At 43.2% G+C, this 25,916-nt stretch overlaps 1 protein-coding gene across 1 annotated transcript in view; it reads right to left on the minus strand.

The window, feature by feature from the left end:
* Positions 1-25,916, minus strand: part of NEURL1 (neuralized E3 ubiquitin protein ligase 1) — a 165,540-nt gene that overhangs the window by 39,638 nt on the left and 99,986 nt on the right. Inside the window, exons 2-3 of the mRNA XM_054382490.1 lie at positions 21,152-21,393; positions 15,744-16,065 (exon numbers count right to left, since the gene is read on the minus strand). Of these exons, the coding sequence (XP_054238465.1) occupies positions 15,744-16,065; positions 21,152-21,393 (564 nt within the window). The remainder of the gene's footprint in view (positions 1-15,743; positions 16,066-21,151; positions 21,394-25,916) is intronic.

Here is a 25,916-nt window from a genome sequence, read left to right on the forward strand (position 1 = left end):
CTGCATGTGGAGAAAGAGCCCAGAGGCCCCAAGTCAGTGACAGTGCCTCGATTCTGCCCAGCCCCAGCACGCCTGGGGCACGTGGGATTCAGCATTTGGATCATCTCACAGCAGGCTGGCAGGAACCCAAGGGCCCGAGCATCATCCCATCTGTGAGAGCACAGGGCTGGCTCGCAACGCACTTTTACCCTTGCTACGGGGGTGAGAGGGGGGATACACACACAGCAACATCCTTCATTTGTCAACCCTGGGCTTAGGCTGTTTCTTTCTTTGCAATCACCTAAAGGTGAGGAGGAGTTGAAAAATATCACACTGACAGTGCCGTGGGAGCTGCGGATATAGGGCCTTCCGCTCCACACCAAGCAAAGCCTCTGGAATGGTTTGGACACAATAGGTAAACAGTGTTGGACTTGCTCAGCAGGGAGACATTTGTATTTAGATGTTATAGATAAGTGCTGCATATTTGAGACATCTGAAAGTTATTATTCCAGGCAGTTTCTAAACAGAGAATCACAGTTGCATAGCCCTTTAACTCCGAGCTGACAGGCAGGATAATGATTTAAATTATTGTTAAACATAGGCTCTGTTTTAAGTGGATGGAATTCAACATCTTGGTAGCTTTGGGGGAATGGGGGTGTATTGCAAAACACAGCGTTTCCAGTTGCTGGAGCTCTGATCCATGGGAACTGCTCTGCCAACACCAAGCATCACTGTTCGTGCTATGAAAACGGCAGCAGCAGAGATCCTCAAAAGGCAACACCACTCAGCTGTCTTCTGGATCATTACCACTCCCTCTAATTGCAACAACTTTGATTAAGAGGAATGCCTTTTTGAAAGTAAACCAGAAAAAGTTCATAGAGTGTAAGACAGAGTTCAACAGTGAATCATCATTATTTTGTGTAAGGCTTTTTTTGTATTACAAGTGATTTATGCTTCCTTCAGTTCAATAAAATTGTATTTACTATGCTACCACTCTATTTTTAATGAAGAGTATACTGATTTGTTTTTCATTATAAGCATTTGAAGCAGAACTAGGTTGTATTAAATCAAAGTACCGAATTTGTTTCATCTCCAAGGGGTTTGTTTTCCAATGTTTTAATGTATAGCCGGTACCTCTGCACTCAGCTTCATCCAGATGCCCTCCACACTGCAGGCATGCTCAGCATCAGAGAAGGCTTTTTCTGCCTCCCCTCATCATAAACTGCCTTCTGACATACCAAAGGTTCAATGTGACAGCACACATTGGCTCCATACTGCAGCCTTTACACAGGCAAAGCTCTATCAAAACCAAACCCATCTCTTATGCAGAAAGGAGAAAGGAAAGGAGGAATGAAAATTCTTGTTTATTGAGAATCACAGACCGTTAAGGGCTGGGAGGGACCTCAAAACATCTGGATATAAACTACAGCACAGGAGGTTCCACCTCAACATGAGGAGGAAATTTTTCACTGTGATGGTCACAGAGCACTGGAACAGGCTGCCCAGAGAGGTTGTGGAGTCTCCCTCTCCAGAGACTATGAAGACCCATCTGGATGTGTTCCTGTGCAACCTGCAATGGATTCTATGGTCCTGCTCTGGCAGGGGGTTGGACACAATGATATCTGGAGGTCCCTTCCAAGCCCTAACATCCTGTGATCCTGTGTGATCTTGTGATTGTCTCTCTGTCACAAGCAAACTCCCAGGCTGTGACTTCAATCTACAGCATCCTCATTTCCCAAGTGGGTAATTCCCAATAATGCAGGTGAGAAAGTCTCATCTCTGCTCGTAGCATGAAAATGTAATTGCATCTAAAGAAAAAGCAATCACACCTTGTCACTTAAGGGAAATTACATGGCTGATTAATAATGGATGAGCCTCATGAAGACTACCCATTCTGCTCAGCATACTAACATCTTATCCTAATTATCCTCAGCAATAAGGTTTAGAATTGTTTGGAAATGGAGTTCACTCACCTAAGCTTTAACAACTGCTGTGTCTAGCAGGGTAGAAGCATCACAGCACAGCCTTCGGAATATGCAACACTAGATAAAAGCTAATCAGTAACTCATGTCTCTGCCAGAAACATGCACACAAGGCACACAAGGCAAGGATGAGGCACTTCTGTGGGACCAGTAGCTCGGCTCACCCGTTTTAGCACATGAGGAGTCTGATAACTCAGAGGCATTGAAACCCACAGTCAGGAATAAAAGTGGTATCTCCATCCTGTAGAAAGCAGGCACTTGTGAGATTTGTCTCAGGAAGATGAGAAAGCTGAGTCTAAATCAAGAGTTGAAGCCTTTTCCACTAAAATTAAGGAAGTTCTTTTTTATCCCTCCCTGTTAACTACTAGTTATTGATCTGATATACTCACACCAGTGTGTGAAGGCTTTTCCCTGCCAACAGTGCTTGGTGGCTTTTCCTGCACAATTAAATCCTAACAAATATTCTTCCCTCATAAAAATAATGAGCTAATCTATATCTGGGCTTGTTTGTTTGTTTTTCAGGTGAAAAAAAAAACAAAACAACAAATCAAGTGAATACTAAAGTTACTGCTGCCTTATTTGAAGTACCCAAGAGAGCCACAAAAGGAACCTGCAGCAATCAATAGAAAACATGGAAATAATTCCTTAGTCCTCAAGCTGGACATTAAACTTGCACAGCAACAACCCCCCTGGGGCAGGCTTGCCAGCCTCCTGTGACCTACAAGAAGCAATGCCTGCTCCTTCCTGCAGCCCTTGCAGCTGCTGCTCAGCTGATAGCACAGCCTTCAGAGTAAGGAGAGGTACAATGGTGAGTGGAAGTAGGATTTCCTCCTGTGTTTGCTTCCAGAGTCAGAGGCTTTGTGCAAGGGACAGGAAGCTTCCTCTTGCCTCCAAACCCCTGCTGACCACAGCACAGCCCAATACAGAAGAATATGCTGATGGCACCTCACTCTTACAATGGACAGTCAATGTGGTCTTGACCTCCAAGACACAAAATTTGGGAAACAAATGTGTATTGGAGAGAATAAATGAATTATAAGGGCCTCAAGGAGAGAGGTTTTTCTTTTCTACTTGTTTTTCCTTCTGGTCTACTTTAAGTAACTCCACCTAAGTTGCTCATTTAACCAGGGGAGCCCAAAAGGATTCAAAACCTACCTATGTGAAGCACTTCAGGATGTTCTGTTTTGGCAGAAGTTCTCAGCACAACATGGTGTGTGAAACCCCATCATTAAAAAATTCTCAAGCCTTGGAACAAGCTGATAAAGCCACTGTGTTCCCTCCCCACTTATGACCCAAGATTTCTTAGTATCCAGAGAAACAGACACTGCTAATGTCTGTAGTGATCTTTATGCTGTAGAGCCACCATGGATTCAACTACCTGATGATGGAAAACTGCAGCACTGCGACTGGTCTGGGATAATCTTTGGTGTCACCTTTTTGACCTGTAGTATCAAATTCCAGAAAAACAGGCAAGTCTCTAAATAAAAATCACTGCAGCCTCAACTGCTTAGCTCCACCCTAGTCAGAAAAAGGATATTAAATACAAAGAGAGGGTTGCAATCAGCCTTTCTGTGGAAATAACAACCTGGGAAATTCTGACTCATGCTGATTTGTGATCAAGAACTGTGACTGAGATACCAAAAAAAAGGAATTGAATCAGATTTTCATGGCTGTGTCAGAATGAATTAATTTTCATCATATAACTGGAAAAGACTTATCATCACAGAAGCATTTTTAGAATGACAGCAGGATATGGAGGCTGTGGCAAAGAAGAAAACATGATTATTGGGAAAAGAGACTGAGAGTGAGAAAAGATAAAAAAGGAACTAAATACACCATAAAATAAGAGCTTGGTCAAATAGCTGCCAGTAGGAACATCCTGAGACAGGGACAGACACTGTAAGCATCTGGGGCTGCTGGCTGCAAATATACCTGAGATGATGTTTGTGCCAGCATAACCAAGAGTGACAGCTCCAGGAATGATGGTGAAGTTACTTTTAGATCTACCCAGAACAGTTTGAGAAAGCTTCTATCGTTCACTGCTGGTTTTCACCCTTCTGCTAATGCCAGGAAGAGAGGGCTGTCTGGATTCCTCTAATGGGCCACCATTTGCCCCCCGTGCCTGTATCAGAAAAGGACTAAGCTTTTGTTTCTTTGTTTGTTTTTCTCACTTTTGTGGTTGCCAGCAAATCTCTTAAAGTAAACCAGTTGTCAGCTGAGCTCATTCTGAATCTGGCTAAACTAGCTCAGGCTACTGCAATTCCAAATGTTTGCTGATACAAATAATTCAGTTTACCATAACTAGTCCTTTCTAAAGCCAGGCTTGCAATTCATTTGTGTTCATTTTCTAGGTTGTCCATTCCTCTGCTGGAAAACATTGTATTCAAAACATATTTTAAAGAAGTGGTGTTTTTCCCTCAGCCAAGCAAGCTAGAGATGCTACTAAGAGGTAGATTAGACTCTGAAGTGCTACTCAATAGACAGGATTTTATCTGGCAGCAAATTCCACAGTCACAGGCTGAGGAGTGTGAAATTCCCACTACAAAGCACTGGCAAACAAGAGAGAATCTCCTCTCTCCTCACACAGCCTGCTCCCCTTCATCCAAAACATCCCTTTGATAGATATGTCAGTATTTGTTATTAGCAGAAGACTTTTATAATAAATTAACTATACGATGAAAAGAGCTATTGCAGAAAGAGGAACAAATATTACCACAAGCAGACCCAAACCCCACCAATAGATTGGTGAATTAGAATTCAGGATGTAAGAAACATCTGATTCAGGTATTTCTCCATGTGTCGTTAGTCTCCTGTATCTTCATGATTCTTTTGATAGAGGGAGTGTTGGTAGTGTGTACTTGACCTGATAAAAGAGCGCAGGAACATTCCAGGCATCCACAGTGACCCACACAGAACAGGTCAAACAACCTAACACTCTGTGCTGTCCAGATTAACAAAACAAACAAAAAAGCTTCTGGGTTATTAATCAACATAAAATTAAAGTGAGCTAGGGATTTACAAGTGTAATTTGAAACTTGTGTGAGTGAAGAAACCAGACAGAAAGGTATCTTGGGCACTGGGTTGTTCTTGCCTGCCCCATCAATCTAACCAGATTTGTCTTTGCCTGTACTTCTTCCATTGCTTCCAGACAGCAGTTCACCCTTTTCTCATGCTTTCATCTTCCTGCTCCCTTTATCTTTCTGGAACCCTTCTTAGCCTTCCTGCACAGAATTTAGCCTATTTTCCAAGAAAAGCAAGCATTGCTGGGAGGCAACCTTTCTACCTCCCCTCCAGCTTCAGCAGTGCATTCCATCCTCCCCTGGTCATGCTCTTCTCTCTCCTCCTCCCTTTCCTCCTAAAAGTCGTTGCTTCTCAGAAAAACCATTAAGCACAGAGCCTAATCCCTGCATAACCATTGATTACTGATTAACCACAGACCACTCGATTTGACCTGGTAAGCCCTGCTCAGAACCCAGTAACAAGCAGATGGCAAAGAAAAAGATCCAGCAAAGCACTTAAGCACATGGCTATCTTTAGGAATGTGAATTAACATACTTACTCAAGCATGTACCTGATTTCTGGCACACCAGATACAACTACACATGGATAAATGGTGGGTGAGTAGTTAACTACCATGTTGAATTTAGGCCCTGCAGCCTATGCAGTCATCTTTTCTGAGCAACTGAGAGTGGGTAATCTGCCCAGCTGGAGAGTCACACCTTTAAAAACTGCTATTTTACCTCCCACTTGAACTTTTTTAACCATCAGCTTTCATCCATCCCCTAGCCTGTCAACAAAGAGCACTGTCTGCTTCACCATTAGATTGTTACTTTGACTCTTTGGAGTTTATTTGGGTTTTATGGAGCATTGGTCTTTTAGGTCTCACATCCAGAACTGAAGCACTAATAATTATCATACAAATAGCAGTAGCAATGGTAATGGCCTAAGACAAAATCATTTGTCTATTTTTCTTGAATGAGCCCATTAGGCTGAGTTGAAATTGTCAGTCCCTGCAGATCTTTAGTGTAGTTCTCCATCAGTTCAGTTTTCCTTCCAAGTGTTTCTAGCACTGACCTTCAGCATGAGGCCAATTTCCTTCCACCTGGCCAAGCAGCATTACAGTCAGATCTGCAGGCTCTACCACGTAGTTTGACAAAATGCAGGCAGCACCAAGGCTCACTTCAGACATGAGCACACTCTAGAGTATGGAGTCATTGAATCAGGTCCAGCTAGAACCAGGCAGACCTAGAAACAGGGACAGAAGCCAAGAGGACCAATGTTTTTGTCAAAAAGATGCTTTCACACAAGCCATAGTAGGATAACAGAAAGGTCCTTTGATGCCTGTGAAAGGCTCAGGAGGTGATGGCTGCTGCCTACAGATTCAAAAGAGGGCAAAGAAAATCAACCAGGGAAACAGAGTGAGGAGGAAACATATTGAACGAATTATCATCAGTCTCCCAAGATGAAGTAAATACACGATGCTGAGGTCCTTCAGACTCAGGCATACAGAGAAAGGGAGAACACCCTGCACTAAAGATTTTTGAGGCTTCAGATGTTTACATGCAAGTGGTGCAGTATTATTGGCATGGTACTAGCTCAGGAATAGGATTATTGGATTCTAAAAGCTTTTTCCCTGCAGTGGTCTTTATCCTCTTAAAAGAAGATAGAGCAATTAAATATTTTTTTTCCCCTAAGAGAATTAATTGTCTGTGAAGGGTCACACTGGTAGCCAGGTGCATCACAAGAGATTTTCATCTTCTTATACACACCAGCCTTGGCCAGTGGCACAAAATTTAATTCAGCAGCCAGCAATCTGCTTTATCAATCTTTTATCTGTAGCTACACACTAAAAATTTACCAATCCCAAATAAGTTTCATTTCAAAATCTAATGGGAGCAGATGGAATGGATTTTTTTCTTTTTAAAAAATATTTCTTTAAAGAACTTAATGGTCAAAATTATTCCTATGCATAAGAATCACAGAAGATCCCAGGATGTTAGAGGTTGGAAGGGACCTCCAAAGATCATCAAGTCCAACCCCCCTGCCAGAGCAGGACCATAGAATCTACCACAGCTCACACAGGAACACATCCAGATGGGTCTTGAAAGTCTCTGGAGAGCCTGTTCCAGTGCTCTGTGACCCTCACAGTGAAGAAGTTCGTCCTCATGTTTAGGTGGAACCTCCTGTGCTGTAGTTTATATCCATTACCACTTGTCCTAACACAGGAGAAGAGCCTGTCCCCTCCCTCTTGACACCCAGCCCTCAGATATATATAAACATTTATTAAAGCCCCTCTCAGGCTTCTCTTCTCCAGACTGAAAAGCCCCAGGGCTCTCAGCCTCTCCTCACAGGGCAGTGCTCCAGTCCCTCAATCATCCTGGTAGCCCTCCATTGGACTCTCTCAAGTAGATCCCTGTCCCTCTTGAAGTGAGGAGCCCAAAACTGGATGCAATATTCCAGGTAATTGTAATTGACTGGATGTTCTGCCACTATACATATTCTAGCCCATAAAATTCCACAAAGGTCTGCCAACAGTACCCTGCCATAATTCCCATGACAATAGGAAGAAGCATGTGTCAGTACAAGGGATAATATTTTCACCACATGTCACAACACAGGGGAAACAGAATAGTGTTAGAAGAACTTATCATGGATGAGTTATTAAGAGAGTGCAATAGAAGGGTGCAGGATGCTGATTTTCCTAAATGCCTGAGCAAGAGAGAGGAGCCCAGCATCACACTGAGCACAGCACCCTGCAGGATCAGCTGCCTCATGAGCAGAGCTGATGTAAGGTCTGCATCAAAATCAGGAGCTGATACGAAGCACATAGTGGATCTTGGAGAAGTAGTAGCTCAGCATGACTAAAGATGAAAGGCAGGAGGAAATAGCATCTGCATTTGCACAACTTTTTTCTCAGGGATAGGACACTGGATTCAGTGGACCTTCAGTGGTGCAGTGTGGGTGCCCCAAGCTAAGACCAGGACTAGAAACAAGACCTAGGAGAAGGATAAGGGCACAAAAAGCATAGTTCAAGAGGAAGGACCCATTCAGCCTCAGAGAACTGATGCATAAGCAAAAACCTGGGGCTAGATTCTATTCACAGTGTAAAACTCCAGAGATGGCTGCAAGTTTAGGCTGGCAAAACTGAGAGCAGAACTGGGCTGTAGGTAAGGATTTGCAGACTGAGCCAAACAAGAGCTCTGCTTATGCAAGTTGGAGATTAAAAAAAAGAAGAAGAAAAAAAAAAGAGAGAGAGACTTTGGAGTACACAGTGATCTCATTTTTTAGCTCTGATGTTGATATAGCTAGAGAAGCCAATTTAATTTTATTAAAGGTGTCAAAATTTTTTAATAAGCCAGACACCTACAGGGAGAGCAAAATCTTATCCTCTCTAAGGTAAATTGCATATTCAGCAACTGTGAGGCCAATTAGGTGTTGAAATGACAAAGTGCTATCTCACACCAGCAGAGACATACTGTACAAGAGCCAGTGTTTAGTTTTATCATATAAGCAAAATTTAGCTGTCATCTGTCATGCAGGCTTAGGGGAAAGGGCCTCCACAGCTGGAACAGCTGGAATCACAAGATTAGCACAATAAATTATTATAATTCTACCAAATCATCTACCCAATTCACATCCAAAATTTACCTCCAGCTCCAACTCTCTTACACTGGAAGAAAACCACTCTTTTTTTTTTTTTTTTTCCAAGCTATAGCTTTATGAATGAAGAAGAATTAGCTTTCAGCATTACAACCCAAGGTTTGTAATGTATTTCAACTCTTTTGCTAAATATTTTGGAGAAAACTATTAAGAAAGCTGCAAAGATTATTTCCCTGTCCCAACGTTTTCTTTCCACCTTTGTTTTTCAAGGCATTTATTACTTACAGAGTTACAATAGGAACAACATTAGGCAAACCAAGGAAGATATGTGATATTAAGGAGCAGTTAAGAGAATATATTTTTTTCTAAACCAGCAGAGATATCTTCACCTAGTGGTTTAAATCAGAATGGCAAAATCTTTGCTAACATAAGGAACTCTGAAATATTTCTCAAAAGAATACAGTGGTCCATTAGTGGGGAGTTATTACCCTCTGAGGCCCTGTCTATACTATAAACTTCTGCAACTAGCTATAGCTGTGTAATAAATTCAGTATGTATTCAATTATTCCAGTAGTTTGTACCTTCAGTAGAAGTAAAAGAAGGTCAAAGCTCTTTTAATTGGAATCACCATGCCCAGACTACAGGTTCAATGCTTCTGCTAAAAAATAACACCACCTAGCAAAGGCTTCTTCTTCACATAAACTGCAATATTTACCTCCTTAAAGCAACTGCCAAATTTATCACTGCAACAAATACATAATGTGAAGACATCACTTTTAACACAGGTGTCTGTCTTTGCACTCTCAGCATCTGAACTGCAGCATATATATATATATACACACACACCCATAACATAAACACCACTTACAATTGTCACAGTTTTCCTATTTCCTTGAGCTTTTTTGGGTAACATGGAATATAGTGCTATATAGCCCTTGCCTGGGACAGGAACAATACTTCAGCTTACCAGAACTAAAGGAACATTCTGAAGACAAGACTTTGTTTTTCCAGTCGTCATTCTGCCTTGTAACAGTCTTCAATTTACTCTCTCTGGGCAATAACAGCCAGACTATCCCTCTCAAACTTATTCCTACCCAGGGTCTCTTGGAGGATCTCCTGATGCTAATGTGGCTATTTTGTGGATGCAATGTTCCAAATAGCACTTTATGTGCCAGCTTCTCTGTTCACCAGCAGCAATGCTTTAGCTCCATCAGTAGTCCTAAGGCAAAGGAGCAACAAGTACTCCAACAAGACATGCAGGTAAAAAACACACAGCCTTTGTGCAGTTTCCTGATTCAACACCTGGTGATGCCTGAAATGCTGATCCTTCAGGGATATTGTTTTGCTTACTACCTGGCTGTTCTAAGTTACTTGGTATTTGCCATTTAACTGCACATCCTGACCCCTCAGGACTGCCAGTGCAGGTAGTGGGAGGGCCAAGCAGGACTGGGGAGATGCTGCCTTCTCCTACCAGCCAGCTCAGGCTCATGGGCACATATTCTCCACTGTTTACAATCAAACACAAGCATAATTTCAAAAGCCACTGTGTTCACATAGCCAAGATGAGCTTTAGCTTGCATGAAACTGCTGTCTCCAGCAGCCTTATCGTCGTAAGCAAGACAGACCTGGAGGACAGACAGCTTCAAACCCAAGGAGCTGCCCTCTGGCTGTGGGCTAACCTGCAGGTACCTATTGCATCTGGAAAAATGCAATCACTCCAGATATTTGCTAAGGCAAAGCAGGGATTAATTAAAATGGCAGGACATGAGTTACTTATTAAACTGTTTTCCCATGTTCAGCCTTGTTAGAGAGATTCCTGCAGCTGCCATAGAGACAACAGCTACAGACAATAAAATTTTATGAGCAATTTAAATTCCCTCTACCTTTAAGAGATGCAGAAAAACAATGACAACTGACTATTTGCAGGTCATGTGTATCTTGCCTTCATTAAGTAGGGCTCTATTTAAACACATACTATTCTTTTCCATCAGATAGTTGCAGGCTTCCACATAGAGGGTAAATAGTTTAGAGCTTCCACTTTCAACAGCATGCTATAAAAGTACACTGCAGTCATATTTGATTATCCAATACTGTTTAGTACAAAGCACTCCCAGCAGATCAGACTGCTTACTTGCATGCATCAGAATAGCAACAGGAATGGATTCCCATGGGCAATGGAAAATAAGTTTCGCACTTGGAAAATAAAATAGTGATAACCACATGGTAAAACTGCAGATGCATGCAGTAAATTAGATATATCATCAGTCATACCATTCAGACTTGAAATTTGCCCATAAATCCCCTTCACTTGAGACTTATTTAATGTTCTTTCTAAGGATGCCTCAGAGCTAGCAATTTGTTTTCTTCTTTCCTTTAAAAATGTGCAGCTTCCTTGTCAAATATACAGAAGCTCAAGTCCCAAGGTCAGTACATTTCCATCCATTATCAGTTCATATTTTGACTTTTGATATTTCACAAACATGAAGTAATTAAGAAACTAGGAATGGGATCTGGAGAAAGAAAAGATTTCCCAAACATCTCATACAACTTACAGCACTGGTGGTTAATTCTGCTGGAATCTCAATAGATGTTTACGGATGAAGTATATATTTATACTTTTTCTACTTCAGGTAAACCTAACACATGTACATTTAACACATACACATTAAAAATCTTCCCAATTTGCAAGGTCTTGCTAATTTTTCACATATTTTCTTTACAAGAAGTGGTGAAGCTTTGCTTTCAACAGGTGCCTCTCAGTGTGCCAATCTAAATAAAATTACCCTTGGTTTTTTCAAGTCAGTGATGGTTAAAAACAAGACTACTTTGAAATACTGCACGAATGAAAATATATATGGATGGGGGAAGAGCATGAACAGATGGATGTTGACCATGGTAAGAATGAGTGAGACTAAGGAAAATGAATAGATCATCCCACACATTACCCCACTGGACATACAGGGTGGGTGGAGGAGGGGTATGCTGAAATCATTATTTCTTTGTAGTCTGATTTTTCCATACTTTCAGAGCACATGTGCTGTGCTTTAAAAGAAAAGACACTAGATCATAAGGAATTTCCCTACCAAAAGGTATAGGAAAATGCTGAAAACACACATCATGCTTTAACCTATGCATCACAGAATTGTCAGGGTTGGAAGGGACCTCAAAGATCATTCAGTTCCAATCCCCCTGCTTGTGGGCAGGGACACCTCACAGTACATCAGGTTGCCCAGAGACCCATCCAGCTTGGCATTAAAAACTTCCAGGGATGGGGCTTTGTTATAGGTTTAGGACTAGTGTCCTATTATAAATAAAAGTTTTCCAAGTCCTAAACCTGTAACAGGCTTCTACCACCCGCCAGGGCAACCTGTTACAGTGTCTCACCATCCTCATGGTGAAGAAAAGCTATCACCCCTTGCTGTCCTAAAGAGAGTCCATAGAAAGGGTACATAAACATTTCTGTCTCTATGCCAGGCTCACTAACCAAGTGCGATAAAGAAGCAGGGTAATGTGAGGCTGTAGGTTCCCATGGACTGCCATCCTTTCTCCAAGGCTCTGAGTATCCCAGGATTTAAACAGCTGGTCCTTCCTTTTTCTTTTTCTTGAGGCTTTATTACAGCAGTGAGGCAGCAGATTGCTTATATTCCATTTTCCTTGGACTCTTTTTGAAGTGTGACTGAGCATGTGTGTATGTTGAAGTGATAACATAAGGCTAAGCCACATTTCTAGTAAATATTACTTTAAATTATCCTGGAATGTAAAAGTGCATTTGTGCAAAACTAGCTTCCCAAAAAGGGAAGCAGAGCTGTAAACCATCATGCCAGCAATTGGAGCATGTCAGCAGGAGAGTCACTGTATAAGGGCATGTTTACAGGTCATGCAAGCCTGCATCTACACCAAGACTCATGCCCTAAAACACAGAACATATATGCCCTGGACTGCAGCAGCCTCCCCTTTGTGGGCCTTTCCACTGTGGCAGGAAACCAGCTGAGACCTTGTGGTCAGAGGAGACCAGACTGCAGGGTGAATTTAAGCCTCTTCCTCTTTGTAACATGGGTAGAGGTGAGGAAAGCAAGGAGTAGCCTCTCACCTGTGACCAAGCATGTGGACACTGTGAACCTCATCACTGAAGCCACCTTCAAGGTGGATTTAAGCCAGTCTCTTGTTTTGAGTCACTCCAGCAGTGACAGGCAAGATGGGGTCCTATCTCAGGTCTTGGCCTCTGCTCAGCTGATGTGCAGTGCCCCTTTTTACCTTTTTCAGAACAAAATCAAACAGGCAAAGAGAAGCTGCTTAAAGGATTCTGCTTCTGAACATACAGCAAGGGTAGTCAGACTCAGGAACATCTGAGAGAGCCACATAAACATGAACAGCAGTAGTGACATGTGGGTAATTATCAGTAAGGTTGATGCTGTGGGTAAAGCCATAAGTAGAAAGCAATGAAAAATGAAGGTACAAACCAGCTGTTTCATCTACAGACACAATTTAGTGGTGCCAGAATGTTGTGCAATGCCTGCAATGCTGATAGAGAGGGAGGCAGGACTCAGCCAGACAGCATCCCTGAATCAGGTGACTCTGCTATATAACCTGTGGCAGATCATTTAACTCTCCCAGGCTTTGGACCCCTTTTGTTCAAGTCTCTCTTTATTAAATCTATAAAATAAGAAAAGTGTCACTAGACTTGGTCATTGTTATACTTTAACTGGGACCCTTATTTTGACTGGAACTGCTACTGTAATGCAGATCAGCAAGACAAATATGTGAACTTTTGGAAGTCATGACTTTCAGGAACCTGAATGCGGACTGTGCATTGCTCTACGCAGCTGGGATCTTGCAGTGACACAAGACTTAATGCTGCACATTTTTCTTTCAGGCAAGTCTGCTATAAGTGAAATTACATTATTGGGAGAGTGGAGGGAATAATTCTGCTATAAACAACCACCAGAAATGTTAAAAGCTTTTGGTCGGATTCTTGAATGAAGTACACGTAAAAGAAAATGGAATTAGTGCAGAGGTGTGGTATGGCCCTGCAACCCTGCAGTCATTTGGAAAATAGTGAGCCTCAAGAGCAAGGAATATGTTTGGGGTTAGGGGGGAGAATAAATTACTGCACTGGAATCTGAAATGCTAGGCTTTTGTGTTCAACATACCACTCTCCAGCATCCTCAGACTTCATCAGATGCCCTGCATGCCATACCAGGCTGAATCCTACCATATGTTTGTAGCTAAGCTATGAAATTCATTTGTCAAGTCCTGGGAGTTTTTGGCAAGTTGTCCTGTACGATATGTGTGGTCTGCTACACTAAAACAGACATGCAGAGCATTGCAGTGGGTATGCCTGTAGGATCCAGAGGCAACACTGCTACCAGTTCACTGCTCTGAACTTTAGTGTTGTGTAAGAATGAATGGAGATAAAGAGGACTGAAGTCAAAGATGTTTCAACACAGTTGCTGGGCTTAAAGACTGCTGAAGACCACTGGATCGAGCTACAAATACATATCTCAGCTCCACGCCAACTGTGTAAACTCAGAAGCTGCCTGCTTCATTCAGGGACTTTATACCCACCAGAGTGTCTGGAGCCTGTTAGGCTAGAGGTAAGTGAGTGGCTGGCAAGAGTCACATTTTCCTTGTGAAAGAGGATGTGGAAGATGCTAGGACAACGCAGGGGCGGATGACGGATAGGAAATGATTTCTCGGGTGTTTTGAAAGGAAACACATAATCCAGAGTTATGGGCCCTCATCAATCAGGTGGAGAAGTCCTGAGGTGCCAAATCTCACAAGAACAGCCAGAAGACTTGAAGTAATTCATAAACTCTTCCCAACTGAACCCTTGTCATGACATTTGCCCAAAGTCTGAATTCCAATTCAAATATCACCACCTTGGCCTATGAACAGTTGCCTAATGGCTCTGATTCAAGCTGATTCACAACACAAGATAAATCTCTCTGCTCCAAAAAGAAAGCAAAAAGCTGCTGAGAAATTTGTCATTCCTCTGCCTTGGGCAATCTTGGGCTGGTTGTTTTTGCAGCACAAGGAGGCCAATCCCATTTCTTCATCTTCTGAACCCACATCCCTCTTCCCTGTCATGTAGCTTGCTGCAGGCAGTTCTGCTACCATATTTTTTAATACAGCAAACAGTCCAGAAAGGAGGCAAGAACTGTTAGAATGAAGTTTCATTAAAATTTTTGATGTATAGCATAAAGATGTCATTTTAACAGAGATTGTCAGGCTGCACCACAGGAAAAAAGCCAGCTAGCATGACCTTCTCACCTTCAGGAGAAACTTCATCTCAAAGTTCATCAGCTACCAATCTTTCCATGGTGAAAACAAGACTCATGAAATTGCTGTTACGTAGAGAATAACTGTGGTTTGCTTTCCAGTGACAATGCAAAGCCAACTCTAAGGCTTTATGTTGACAACTCTGGTACCCCAGTAATACAGCTGCCCCTTAAGCTGGGGCCTTGGAGACTCTTTTCACTTCTTCAAAGATGTTAAAACTCAGACCAAATTTTGACAGCCTGCACATTCGGGGCTAGACTGGGTCCTCATAAATGCCAAACTATCTCCATTTCATCTGCAGATGGCAGAAGACACAGGCTTTCAGCACTCCTTGCCCTCCAACCCCAACTGCATATTTAACCTTCAGGCTCCAGAGGATGAATCAAACTCCTCTGTGAAAGCAACATCCTGGCAAAACCAGCTGCATCTTCTCACAGGTAATTTGGAAGACAGCCATATTTCAAATGTACCTGCCAAACTAGCCAGAAAAACATAATAGTGCCACCCAGGAAGGATTTAAATGCACATAAAATGCATTTCCCCATTTTGGCATGGGGAAAGCAGCAGGTGAAATAAAAAGGAAGTTTTACAAGGTGTATGCCACATTCCAGACCATGGCTTGACATAGCAACACTGCTGAGAGGAAATCCACTTATTTACAGATGGCTTCCAGTGCTATACTGTAGCAGTTGTTTCCCACCTCCCACTCATATGATATTTACATGATAAGCTTCAAACATGCACTAATCCAAGCGGTGGTCCTGAGATGCTCTGGGGAGGAACAATGTCCATTTGCCTGTGCCTGTCCCAGCACAGCAGGGATAAGAGGCAGTAGCAGGCTGGCCCTTTGCCAGGGACAATTCAGCATCATGCTGGCACTCAAGTTTGAACTCAAGTACTCACCTAAGAGCTGCACTCCGCGGGTGAGTCCGTAGACATCAATCAAAGCCCAGAGGGGCTCTGCCGTCCTCACCCCGCTGAAGAAGAGCATTGCAGTGGAGTCGTTCACCCGATAAAAAACCCGTCCCTTCTTGTCCACCCAGAAGGCTATGATGTTTCCCTCGTTTGCAAACTCTTCTGGCAGAGCCTTGGCCCAAAAACCACTTTGGGAAACCAAATCAGGGCAGGCGTACTTCGGCAGAGTGTCAGGGTTAATCCTCGATGGATCCTTGGAAGTAAATCCAAGTCGCAGAGCTCCGCTCCAGCAACACTGCTTTTTAGTGATCTGCAAAGACAACAGCAGCAATAACAGCATTTAACACTTGAACATCTTCCTACACACTACAGCCACTGCATAGATGAGCCCACCACATTTAAGAAACATTCTATGAAGAAGCATTGCTGTAGCTTTTTCAAGCTGCAAGCAGCAATGCTGCACGCTCAAGATAGAATGGACTTGCTTAAAAACCCCAGCAAAACAAGCTGGAACAATCCTCGCTGTCAACACAGACTTGGGGATGAGGTGTTAGAAAGCAGCTCTGTGGAAAAGGATTTTGGGGTGCTGATGGATGAGATGATGGACATGAGCAGGCAGTGTGTACTTGCAGCCCAGAAGGCCAATCATGTCCTGGGCTGCATCAAAAGATGCATTGCCAGCAGATCCACAGAGGTGATTCTGCCACTTTGCTCTGCTCTGGTGAGACCTTTATACTGTGTACAGGTCTGGAGCCCTCAATACACAAAGGACATGGACTTGATGGGGGTGGTCCAGAGGAGGGCCATGAAAATGATCAGGGGGTTGGAGCACCTCTGCTATGAAGACAGGCTGAGGGAGCTCAGCCTGGAGAAGAGGAGCCTCTGGGGAGACCAGATAGCAGCCTTCTAGTACCTGAAAGGGTCCTATAGGAAGGATGAGAAGAGACTGTTTACAAAGGGCCTGTGGTGACAGGACGAGAGGCAATGGCTTCAATGTAGAGAAGGGCAGATTTAGACTGGATATCAGGAAGAAGTTCTTTACTATGAGGGTGGTGGAGCATGGGAACAGGTTGCCCAGGGAGGTGGTTGAAGCCCCTTCCCTGGACATATTCCCTGGTCTGGTTGGGGATGTCCCTGCTGACTGCGGGGAGGTTGGACTGGGTGACTTTTGGAGGTCCCTTCCAGCCTGGACAATTCTATGAAATTAAATCTATGTGAAGAAATTTCTTTTGGCCTAAGAACCATCTTCTCACAAAATTGCCAAAAACATTTTGAGCTTCATCTTGGCACCTGCAGCAGCAGAGCTCTTCCCCCATGGTGCTCTCATGGATGGAGTCTCTCATGACCTGAGGGAAAAGCACTAGCTCCAGAATCAGTCACCACCACTGGGTTTTCTGGGTTTGCCAGCCCAGTAAAGGATAGCCTTACCCTGGCTTAGCTTGTCAGGTTGGATGCAATCACAGCCTTGCAGCAGAGAACTTGCGTGTGGGAAAGCACAATTAAAAGTATTTGACTGTATTAAATACACAATTAGGAGGCAACAATAGAAGTTGTTTTCTGACTGGGGAAAACTATTTATTTCAGCTGCAAGTGGTGTTTTGAAAATATGTGGTGCACATTTACATTCCACCTGTCAGCACACAAGTCACTCACTGTGTCTGGGGTCATGAACACTCGCTATATTTTTTTGAGGGGGGTGTATGTGTCATATCCATCCTTCTGCACCTAAGAGAGAGCAGGAGAAAGGGCCACAGATGCCTCCAAAGTCATCAGCCTCTTCTCATATGAACTAAGCTCTGGACTGAAGGGAATCTGAAGGTAGCAGGCAGCAGATCCTAAAACATCACGCAGTTACATGGCCTTTTTCTTTCCATGGAAGCAGAGAAGTCTTCCAGGGTTAGTATAGTTCAGATGGAGATAATGGGTTTGGAGAATTTTTTCTCTTATTTTGTTGTTTGAGTATGAACCTGATGGGAATTGTTCCCCTCAAAGGGATTCAGCCTGTCAGCATCCAGACTATGAAATGAGAGGCCCAAGAACGTTGGATACAATCCTGATGTGGGGCCAGGACATCTCCTACATACCAGCTGACAAATAATTTGCCTTTCTGCTCATGCACTCAACCTGCAGCAAATACAAGAGCAGTTGAGATAGCCTTTTTTCATCAAAGCCTTGGCAGCCTCAAGCTATTTCACTCTTGGTTGCTAAAGGCTCAGATGAGTGACTGAAATGTCCAGGACTGCAGAACTTTGTCCTCAAAAGCCTGGCAGCAGCCCCTTGTGTCCCAGCTTGGAAGCACGGTGTTTCCACCAAGGAATTCTCCAAGGCATTCTTTGGGCTTCTGAATTCTCTGCTAATCACATCTGTAAATACTGTATTTCTCTTTCACATGTGCCTCTCCAAAGCAGATCCGGAACCTGTGTCCTTGGGGACATGATAATCTCACAACAAAGATATCATTCAAATCCTAGAGTTTTCTGTTTTATCATTAAAGAATCACAGAAAATAACTCCAAGCTTCAGAAAACAGTTATCAACAGCCAAGCACCTAATTTGTTTGCATGAAACACTTGAGCACTCATGATCTCCATGAAGCTTCTGCTCCCTGGATGGACCCTAGGGTGGCACTAAGAAGAACTGAAGAAGATTTGCTAATTTATATGCCTGGCCAGGAAGGATGGGATCATGCATGTGCCTAGGTGAAAGTGAGTGGATGGGGTGTGCACATGACAAAATGAGGGATATTTGCACACCCCAAGAAGCAGCCTGGATTATTTGTTGCAGTAGATTTACTGCAAGCTCTAAAGGCTTTTGGGTCTGAAATAAATATGGCCTCAGTGTTATTTCTACAATTTAATCTTTCACAGTTTCTTGCCGATACTTCACAGCCATCACAGGCTGCATGAAGCAGATATTCACATGGTAATCAAGGCTGCACATGTTCCATGTATTAATCAGCACCTATAAACAGTCTCAATACAGTCTGACCACAAGCAAACTAATACCCAAATTAAAATCTAGTATAAAGCCTGCCAAGAATTAGGCACAGCTGGACAAAGGATACACAGTTTTGCTAAAAAAGGCAATAGTTAATGATGAGCCAAGTTCTCTCTTCAGCAGCCACTGCTAGCAGAAGTGCCTGGGAGGTCTGCTGGGTACCAGAAAGGAAGGGAAAGATACAGTCTGCATCCACACTGCTAGGCCATGAGTGCTTGCACAGATCCAGGCTCCTGCTCTTTTACTCGCTTGTGCCTTGTGTTACATTTGACAACCTCACTTCCACTCCCTAGCAGCGTCCTGAATTACATGGAAGAATTCATACTGGGACATAGAGCTTGGAGGCAAAGAAAAAGGAAATCTTGATAGCATTCCCAAAGCTGTAAAGAAATCTCAGAATAAAACCAGAGGCACAGTATCTAATAAAGAGAATGAAATACCCTGATCTCTAGTTTTCCAAAGGAAGTTTAGATTTTATGGGAACCTGAATGATTGAGTTCATGGTCAGTCTTTAGATAAGAAAGTTTAAGAAGAAATCTTCCACAGGTATACAGAGTAACGAGTCAGTTGGAGGATAGACTTATCAGAAAAGAAATTTTCACATTTCCATCCATCCCTAGAGTACAAGTTCTATTGAAGCTTGTTCATTACTCCCAGGAGACTCTCCCACTGGATTCAGCAGCAGCTCAGCTTGTAAATCCCTTGTGTAGATCTGCATGTGTGTTCTTCACACACGTTATGCAAGCTAAAATCCTAAAATATACAGTGATAAACAAGTGTGAATTTCCAGAGACAGCTGCATTGTTTCAGAATGAGGAAGAAATAACCCAAAATCATTGTCTAAACCACTAAATCCATTGCAATCTTTGATGGTGTTTTCAAAAACAAATGTTGCTTTCATCTTCTCCCAATTTTTTTTTTTTTTGGGGGGGGGGAGTTATTTGTTGAAACTGCTAGCCAACCCAGAAAAAAAACTATTAGGCAACATAAGGTAGTCCTGCTGGGTTCCTAGTCTGAAATGAAGCAGTAAGAGCTCCAGAAGAAAGATAACAAACCTATAGGAGGCATTTTTTACCTAGACCTAAGGCTGAAACCACTAAAATCTCTATGCTTTCAAAATGAGGGAACTTCTTCATTTCTTGCTCCTTTGCTGGCTGTAAGGGAAGGGGCAGAGAGGGCTAATATGCTGCTGTAGGTCTCAGCATTCTGGGACCTCTATCAATGGGCAACAGCAGGATCATTCAGACTCAGCAGCTACACACAGATAAAGCTCCTGAAAAGCTCCTTGTGTGTAAATTAAGGATTTGCAGGCAGATCTTTCCTGTGTACCATGAACTAGAGTTGCCAAAGAAGATGACCTACTTTGTGCCAATGGAAGGAATGAAATCAGCTAAGAATGGGAAAATGCAGTCCCACAACCCACAGGGCATAAAGAGTGGAATATATCTGAGGACAAAATTTAAAGGGCCCCAAGCTCCTTTAAGGTGCTGAAAGCCTGAAAAGTGCTTCAGTTCCTAAAGGGACTCAGGAATTTCTTCATCAGGAAGCAGCTCCCAGTGTGCATGCTGTCTTAAAGGAGCTGAACGTCCCATGCCAGCTGCAGCACAAGGAGTACCAACTCCATCCTCCTGACTACCATGACACAATGGAAGTGAAATCAGCCTCTGCCAGCAAGAAAAATGTGATACTTGCAAAGTTCCCCCTCTGACCTTAATGCTACCAGGTGACTAATTAAACAAACCAGTCAGCAGACCATGAGAAATAGCCTTTTCTTAGATGGCAACTGACTGCTCCTTTAATCTTTTCAGTCAAACCCTTTTATCTTCCTTGCCAAGCATGCAAGCAAACACTTTCATTTCCAGGTCTTTTTTACTTTTTATCAGTTGGCCATGGTGAGGCTGACTCCCACCTCCATGAGACCAGCCCTCATTGCTGCCTTGTTTACAGGAAGTGCTCATTGTGGAACCAAACACATTCACTAACTCCTCGCCCTCCCTCAGCCCACCCAGTAAAATTCCATTACAGGATGCACTCAAAGCCTAGAGAATAGGTTGGCTAGACAGACAGTGAGGCTGCTGCCTTTTGGACTGACCAATTTTTTTCTTGCTGTTTTCCAAGCAATCTCAACTTATTCTCTTGTTCCTTGTCTAACAAGAAGATAAACTCTTTCTGAGCACAGGTTTCCCTTTCGTTACCAGTTTTTACAGTGGTCTCTCCCAATGGCTCCAAGAGCTACAATGACGAAAGCAGAGGTACTAAAAAAATATTGCAGATCTTTAAGCCCAAGGTCTGACTGTTCAAGGAAGGGCTAAAGGTATGGTGCAAGCATCAAAGCCTGGTGCACCCCAACATTCATTCACAGCAGCTCCCATGACAATAGGGGAGGAATCATTTACTCACCTTAAGCCTGACTTGTTCATAAATTACAATGGGCCTGTTGCTGAAGGTGATGGCATTGCAGAAACTAGCCTGGCGCTTCACTGCCTTCTGTGTCGTGTCCATGATGATCTGGGATCCCTTTGTGTGAGGATGGAAAAGCAGAGGGCTGATGGACAGAGTTCCACACTGTGAGATGGGGAGACAGTGCTTCTGCTTGTGGTGGCATCGGTGGGAGGAAGTTGAAAATGACCCACCTATGGAATCTGAAAGCAGAATGAGGGAAAAAGGGGTTCAAATCTGCTGTGAGTAGTGAGCAAAATAACTTTCAACGAAAAACAAAACGGCAGGGTTACTTCAGAGAGGAGCTATAGGTAAAAATAAAAGTTAGTTAAGGCCCTACCGCAAAGCACTAAGGGTTTCTAGACCATCTTGAACAATAAAGGGTTATGAGTATACTGTAGGCTAACATCTGGAGAGCTCATGACGTGGAGACCACAGCTCAACACTGAAATCACAGGCCATCTTGGGGCCACCAGAACAGAGGGCAAGAGTTGTTCCAAAACTGGGGCAACATACAACATGAAGTTGTTTCATTAAAGTTGTCACACCTTGGGAACAACCTTCCACTGCCAGAGGACTCCCACATCAGCTGACCGTTTTTCTCACTCCTCCTTTGCAACAGCACATCCAGGGAAGGAGATTACACCTTTCTCTAACCAAGGCCCTACACAAAGAGGCAATGCATGATCAGCACAGTCACGAGAGCAGCTTTGTTCATGAGCTAATGGATGCGTGAGTTTCTTTTCAACAGGGAGCCTGCAGCAGTTCAAGCACAAAACAATCATTATGCTGAACACAAGTCATCTGCTTCCTTTTCCTTGTGCGCACATACACACCACACTATGCACATATGTTTGGGAGGAAATACTTCCAAATAGATTTGGAAACAGAGTATCAACAGAATAAAGGATTATTTTGTGATAGACTTGGGGATACAACAAAGGCAAATATGACCTTAAGAATGTGCCAGCTTGTGCTGTAAAGATGCATGACTAAATGGTATGGCTAAAACCTCTATTCCTCAAACATGGAAACTACAGAAACTAATTATAGACATTCTTCACACAAATTAATTGCTGACAGTTGTGTCTTTATATAGCCACTATAAAATAATGCTTACATCTCTAGTGTGACTCTTGGCTTCGTAATAAAAAGCCTGGACCCTATTCCTCATGGCCTTTGAGGTAGCTTTGGCTTGTAGTTACATGAAGTCATAATGGCACATCATCAGGGTGAGCCTGAATAACTACCAACAGAACTTAAAATCCGAGTTTCTGATGAGACTGTTTTAATTTAACTTCAGCATCAGACATTTTGCCCTTCTCCTCTCATCTGCTTGTTTTTTTTTTTTTCCTCTCTGATTTTCAGCAACAGTCCTATCCCTTCAGAACAGAGCAGGGAGGCCAAACAAATGAGGTTTTTACCTTTAAACTCTGCCATTAATGATTTAAGGGAGAGATGAACCAGCTGGAGGTTACTTGATGCTAAAAATTCTGCAGAATATAAGCCATCATCCTCCCGAGCCTCACACGTGGAAGAGGATGAATAAGGTGCAGAACACCAAGAAAATGTAGCAAGCACATCAAAGAGAGAAACCCTCAGAAGAAACAGACTGCATGGAAGGGGGAGCTTAACACAGAGAAGGTCAGGATGCAGCAGTTCACATGAGCCTCACCTTTCCCCTTTGGATACACTACCAACCTCAGCAGTGCACCCTTCCTCTCCCCACAGCCCAGACTGTGGGGTCAGTAGACAATACAAGCTGCACTAGCCTCACAGAGAGAACCTTCTACAGTTACTTCCTAAGATCTGTTTAATTAGAGGTTGTCTTATGCCCCAAAGAAGAGGAGGCTGAATCACTTCCAGGACCACCACCTTTTTTCCTAACTGACTGTGTTCTCTGCTACCACCCTTGTGGAGCCCTGTTAAGTCCTCAGCTTTAATGATACCCTGCTGATGAGTTCCTCAGCCTTAATGGTATTTTGCAAATAAGTACTTCCTTTATCAAACATGATGCTGTTCACCATCACAAATGGTTAGGAGTCAGAGAGAGCAGAAGTGGCTGACTTAACCTTGCTCCAGTTGGGTCATGCTGGTCCATAGGGACAAGATCATAGAATCGTAGAATCAACCAGGTTGGAAGAGACCTCCAAGATCATCAAGTCCAACCAATCACCCAGCCCTATCCAATCAACTAGACCATGGCACTAAGTGCCTCATCCAGGCTTTTCTTGAACACCTCCAGGGGTTGGCATCTCCACCACCTCCCTGGGCAGCCCATTCCAATGGGCAATCACTCTCTCTGTGAAGAACTTCCTCCTAATATCCAGCCTATACTTCCCCTGGCACAGCTTGAGACTGTGTCTCCTCGTTTTGCTGCTGAGAGAAGAGACTGACCCCCACCTGGCTACAACCTCCTTTCAGGTAATTGTAGACAGCAATGAGGTCACCCCTGAGCCTCCTCTTCTCCAGACTAAACACCCCCAGCTCCCTCAGCCACTCCTCATAGGGTTTGTGTTCCAGACCCCTCACCAGCTTCGTTGCCCTTCTCTGGACATGTTCCAGTACCTCAACATCTCTCTTGAATCGAGGGGCCCAGAACTGGACACAATACTCAAGGTGTGGCCTGACCGCGGCTGAAGATCATTGACAGATGGTCAAAGCAAACCATTCCAGCCTCTGTTGGCAGAAATTTTTCAGGCTACTGGATCTCCTCACTGCTCATCTCTTAGCTGCCTCTCTGTTTCTGCTTTATCTCTTTTTTTACAGGTAGGCTAACTGAAAATAAACATCCAGTGTAAAATCCTTCCTAAACTTTTCATCTTATCTAAAATATATATGAAGTCAGTGATTTCTGAAGCAAGACATATATTGAGGGATACAATTAATTGTTTGAGGCAATTTAAAGTGAAGGGATCCATAGAAAATTATGAAAACCTCTTTTTTCTGGTCATTTCTAGACTTGTTTTTTTTTTCAACACAATTTTGATTGTTTCTAGGAGTGGATATATGAGAAAGACAATCTACTAGTGAATATGCAATCAATTCATGCCATCTTTCCATCCAGCTCAAACTTCTTGCTGATAGCCACTCAGCAAAATGAACTTGTGCAGCACAAAGGCACACACCTTTTAACCTCTTTGCATATCTCACTGTTCTCATTTTACTGGATAATTTGCTGTGACAATATCTGACACACCTCTCCACAGGACATCACACCCTTCTCAAAGGCAGTAATGGAGTCACCAAAACTGTCCACAGCCTTCAAAACAGGTTCCAGTAACACCACCACATACATCCAGAGGATCTGCTGGAGCAGCATCATGAAGCCATAGGGTCCTGCCTGACCCTACAGGAAGGATGCTAGAGAAATGCTTGTTTCCAGTGACAGCTCAGCACTGCTACATGAGAATGGATCAAACTCATGCCACACCAGCACCTGCAGGATAAGCACTTCCCATGCAGATAGACGAAATGCAGGGCAGTCGAGCTCTACCAGAACAGAAGAAACTAACCCAGGATCAGATTCCACAGGCAGATGTGCAAATGGAGAGGAGACCCCCTTCTTTCTCACAAATGTTCTTATGCATCAATGCCTCCTGCATGATGAACACATTTGGGAACAGACCAGAAAAGAAATCTTAATTGTTAAAAATTCCATCTATTTTGTAGTGGGGATTTGCACCTTACAAATACTTGGAGAAGTTGCAAAGCAATGGGTCACCTTCTTCAGGGAGGTACAACCACTCCAAAGGGAAGAGACACCATGCAACTTTAAATGACAACAAAACCACCTCAGGCTGGATTTGGACAAGGGACACTTTTGCAGCACGAGTTGGTGAGATATATTTCTGTCCTTGCTTGATAAGCTAAAACTAAAATAAATTATTTGCTTAAAGTTTCTGTTCTCACTGGGCTGGAAAGGGACTCCAGCCTTCGCTCATCCCCTTTGTTTAAACTACTACACATTTTGACATCCTCAGCCTTTGGTATGTGCAATACTGGTACAATACAGCTGGGGCCCTTGCTGTTGGTTTCAAGGGGTTTTCTTCTTTATGTAAATTAGTTGAGTGAAACTCTCAAACCCAGAGTTTCAGCTGCCAAAATAGGCAAAAGTCCTCCTGCTTTCGTAGCAACCACACAAGACTCCATTAACTGAGAAGCCAACCCAGACTCCTCTGCCACAACCTGACTTATCAGACACCTAACAGAGGTGAAGTAATTGCTCGAAATAAACATCACAAACAAATAAGTGTTTGGGGGAAAAAGACTGAAATACAAGAGTGTGTTGAAGGGCACTGCAAGTTTGCCATTCCACAACATAAAACATTCCCCCTGACAAGCAGAAATTGTAACAACATGCCATGACTAGGCAAACTGGCACCTTGTGATAAAAGTCACAAGAGCAAAATCACACTACAAATCTAGAGACAGACTGTGGACTTCCACACAGCTCCCTGGGTTTTATATTGAGCCTCACAAAGAACAGCCTCTGCTCACTCATATTGCTTTAGAGACTGAATAGAATCAGAGAATGCTAGAGGTTGGAAAGGACCAAAAACCAAAAGCAGGATCACCCAGAGTAGTCTGCACAGGAATGCATCCAGGTGGGTTTTGAAAGTCTCCAGAGAAGGAGACTCCACAACCCCCCTGGACAGCCTGTTCCAGTGGTCTGTCACCCCTAATGTAAAGAAGTTTCTCCTCACATTGAAGTGATACCTTCTGT

The sequence above is a fragment of the Indicator indicator genome, chromosome 7, assembly GCF_027791375.1.
Source record: "Indicator indicator isolate 239-I01 chromosome 7, UM_Iind_1.1, whole genome shotgun sequence".
Taxonomy (NCBI): domain Eukaryota; kingdom Metazoa; phylum Chordata; class Aves; order Piciformes; family Indicatoridae; genus Indicator; species Indicator indicator.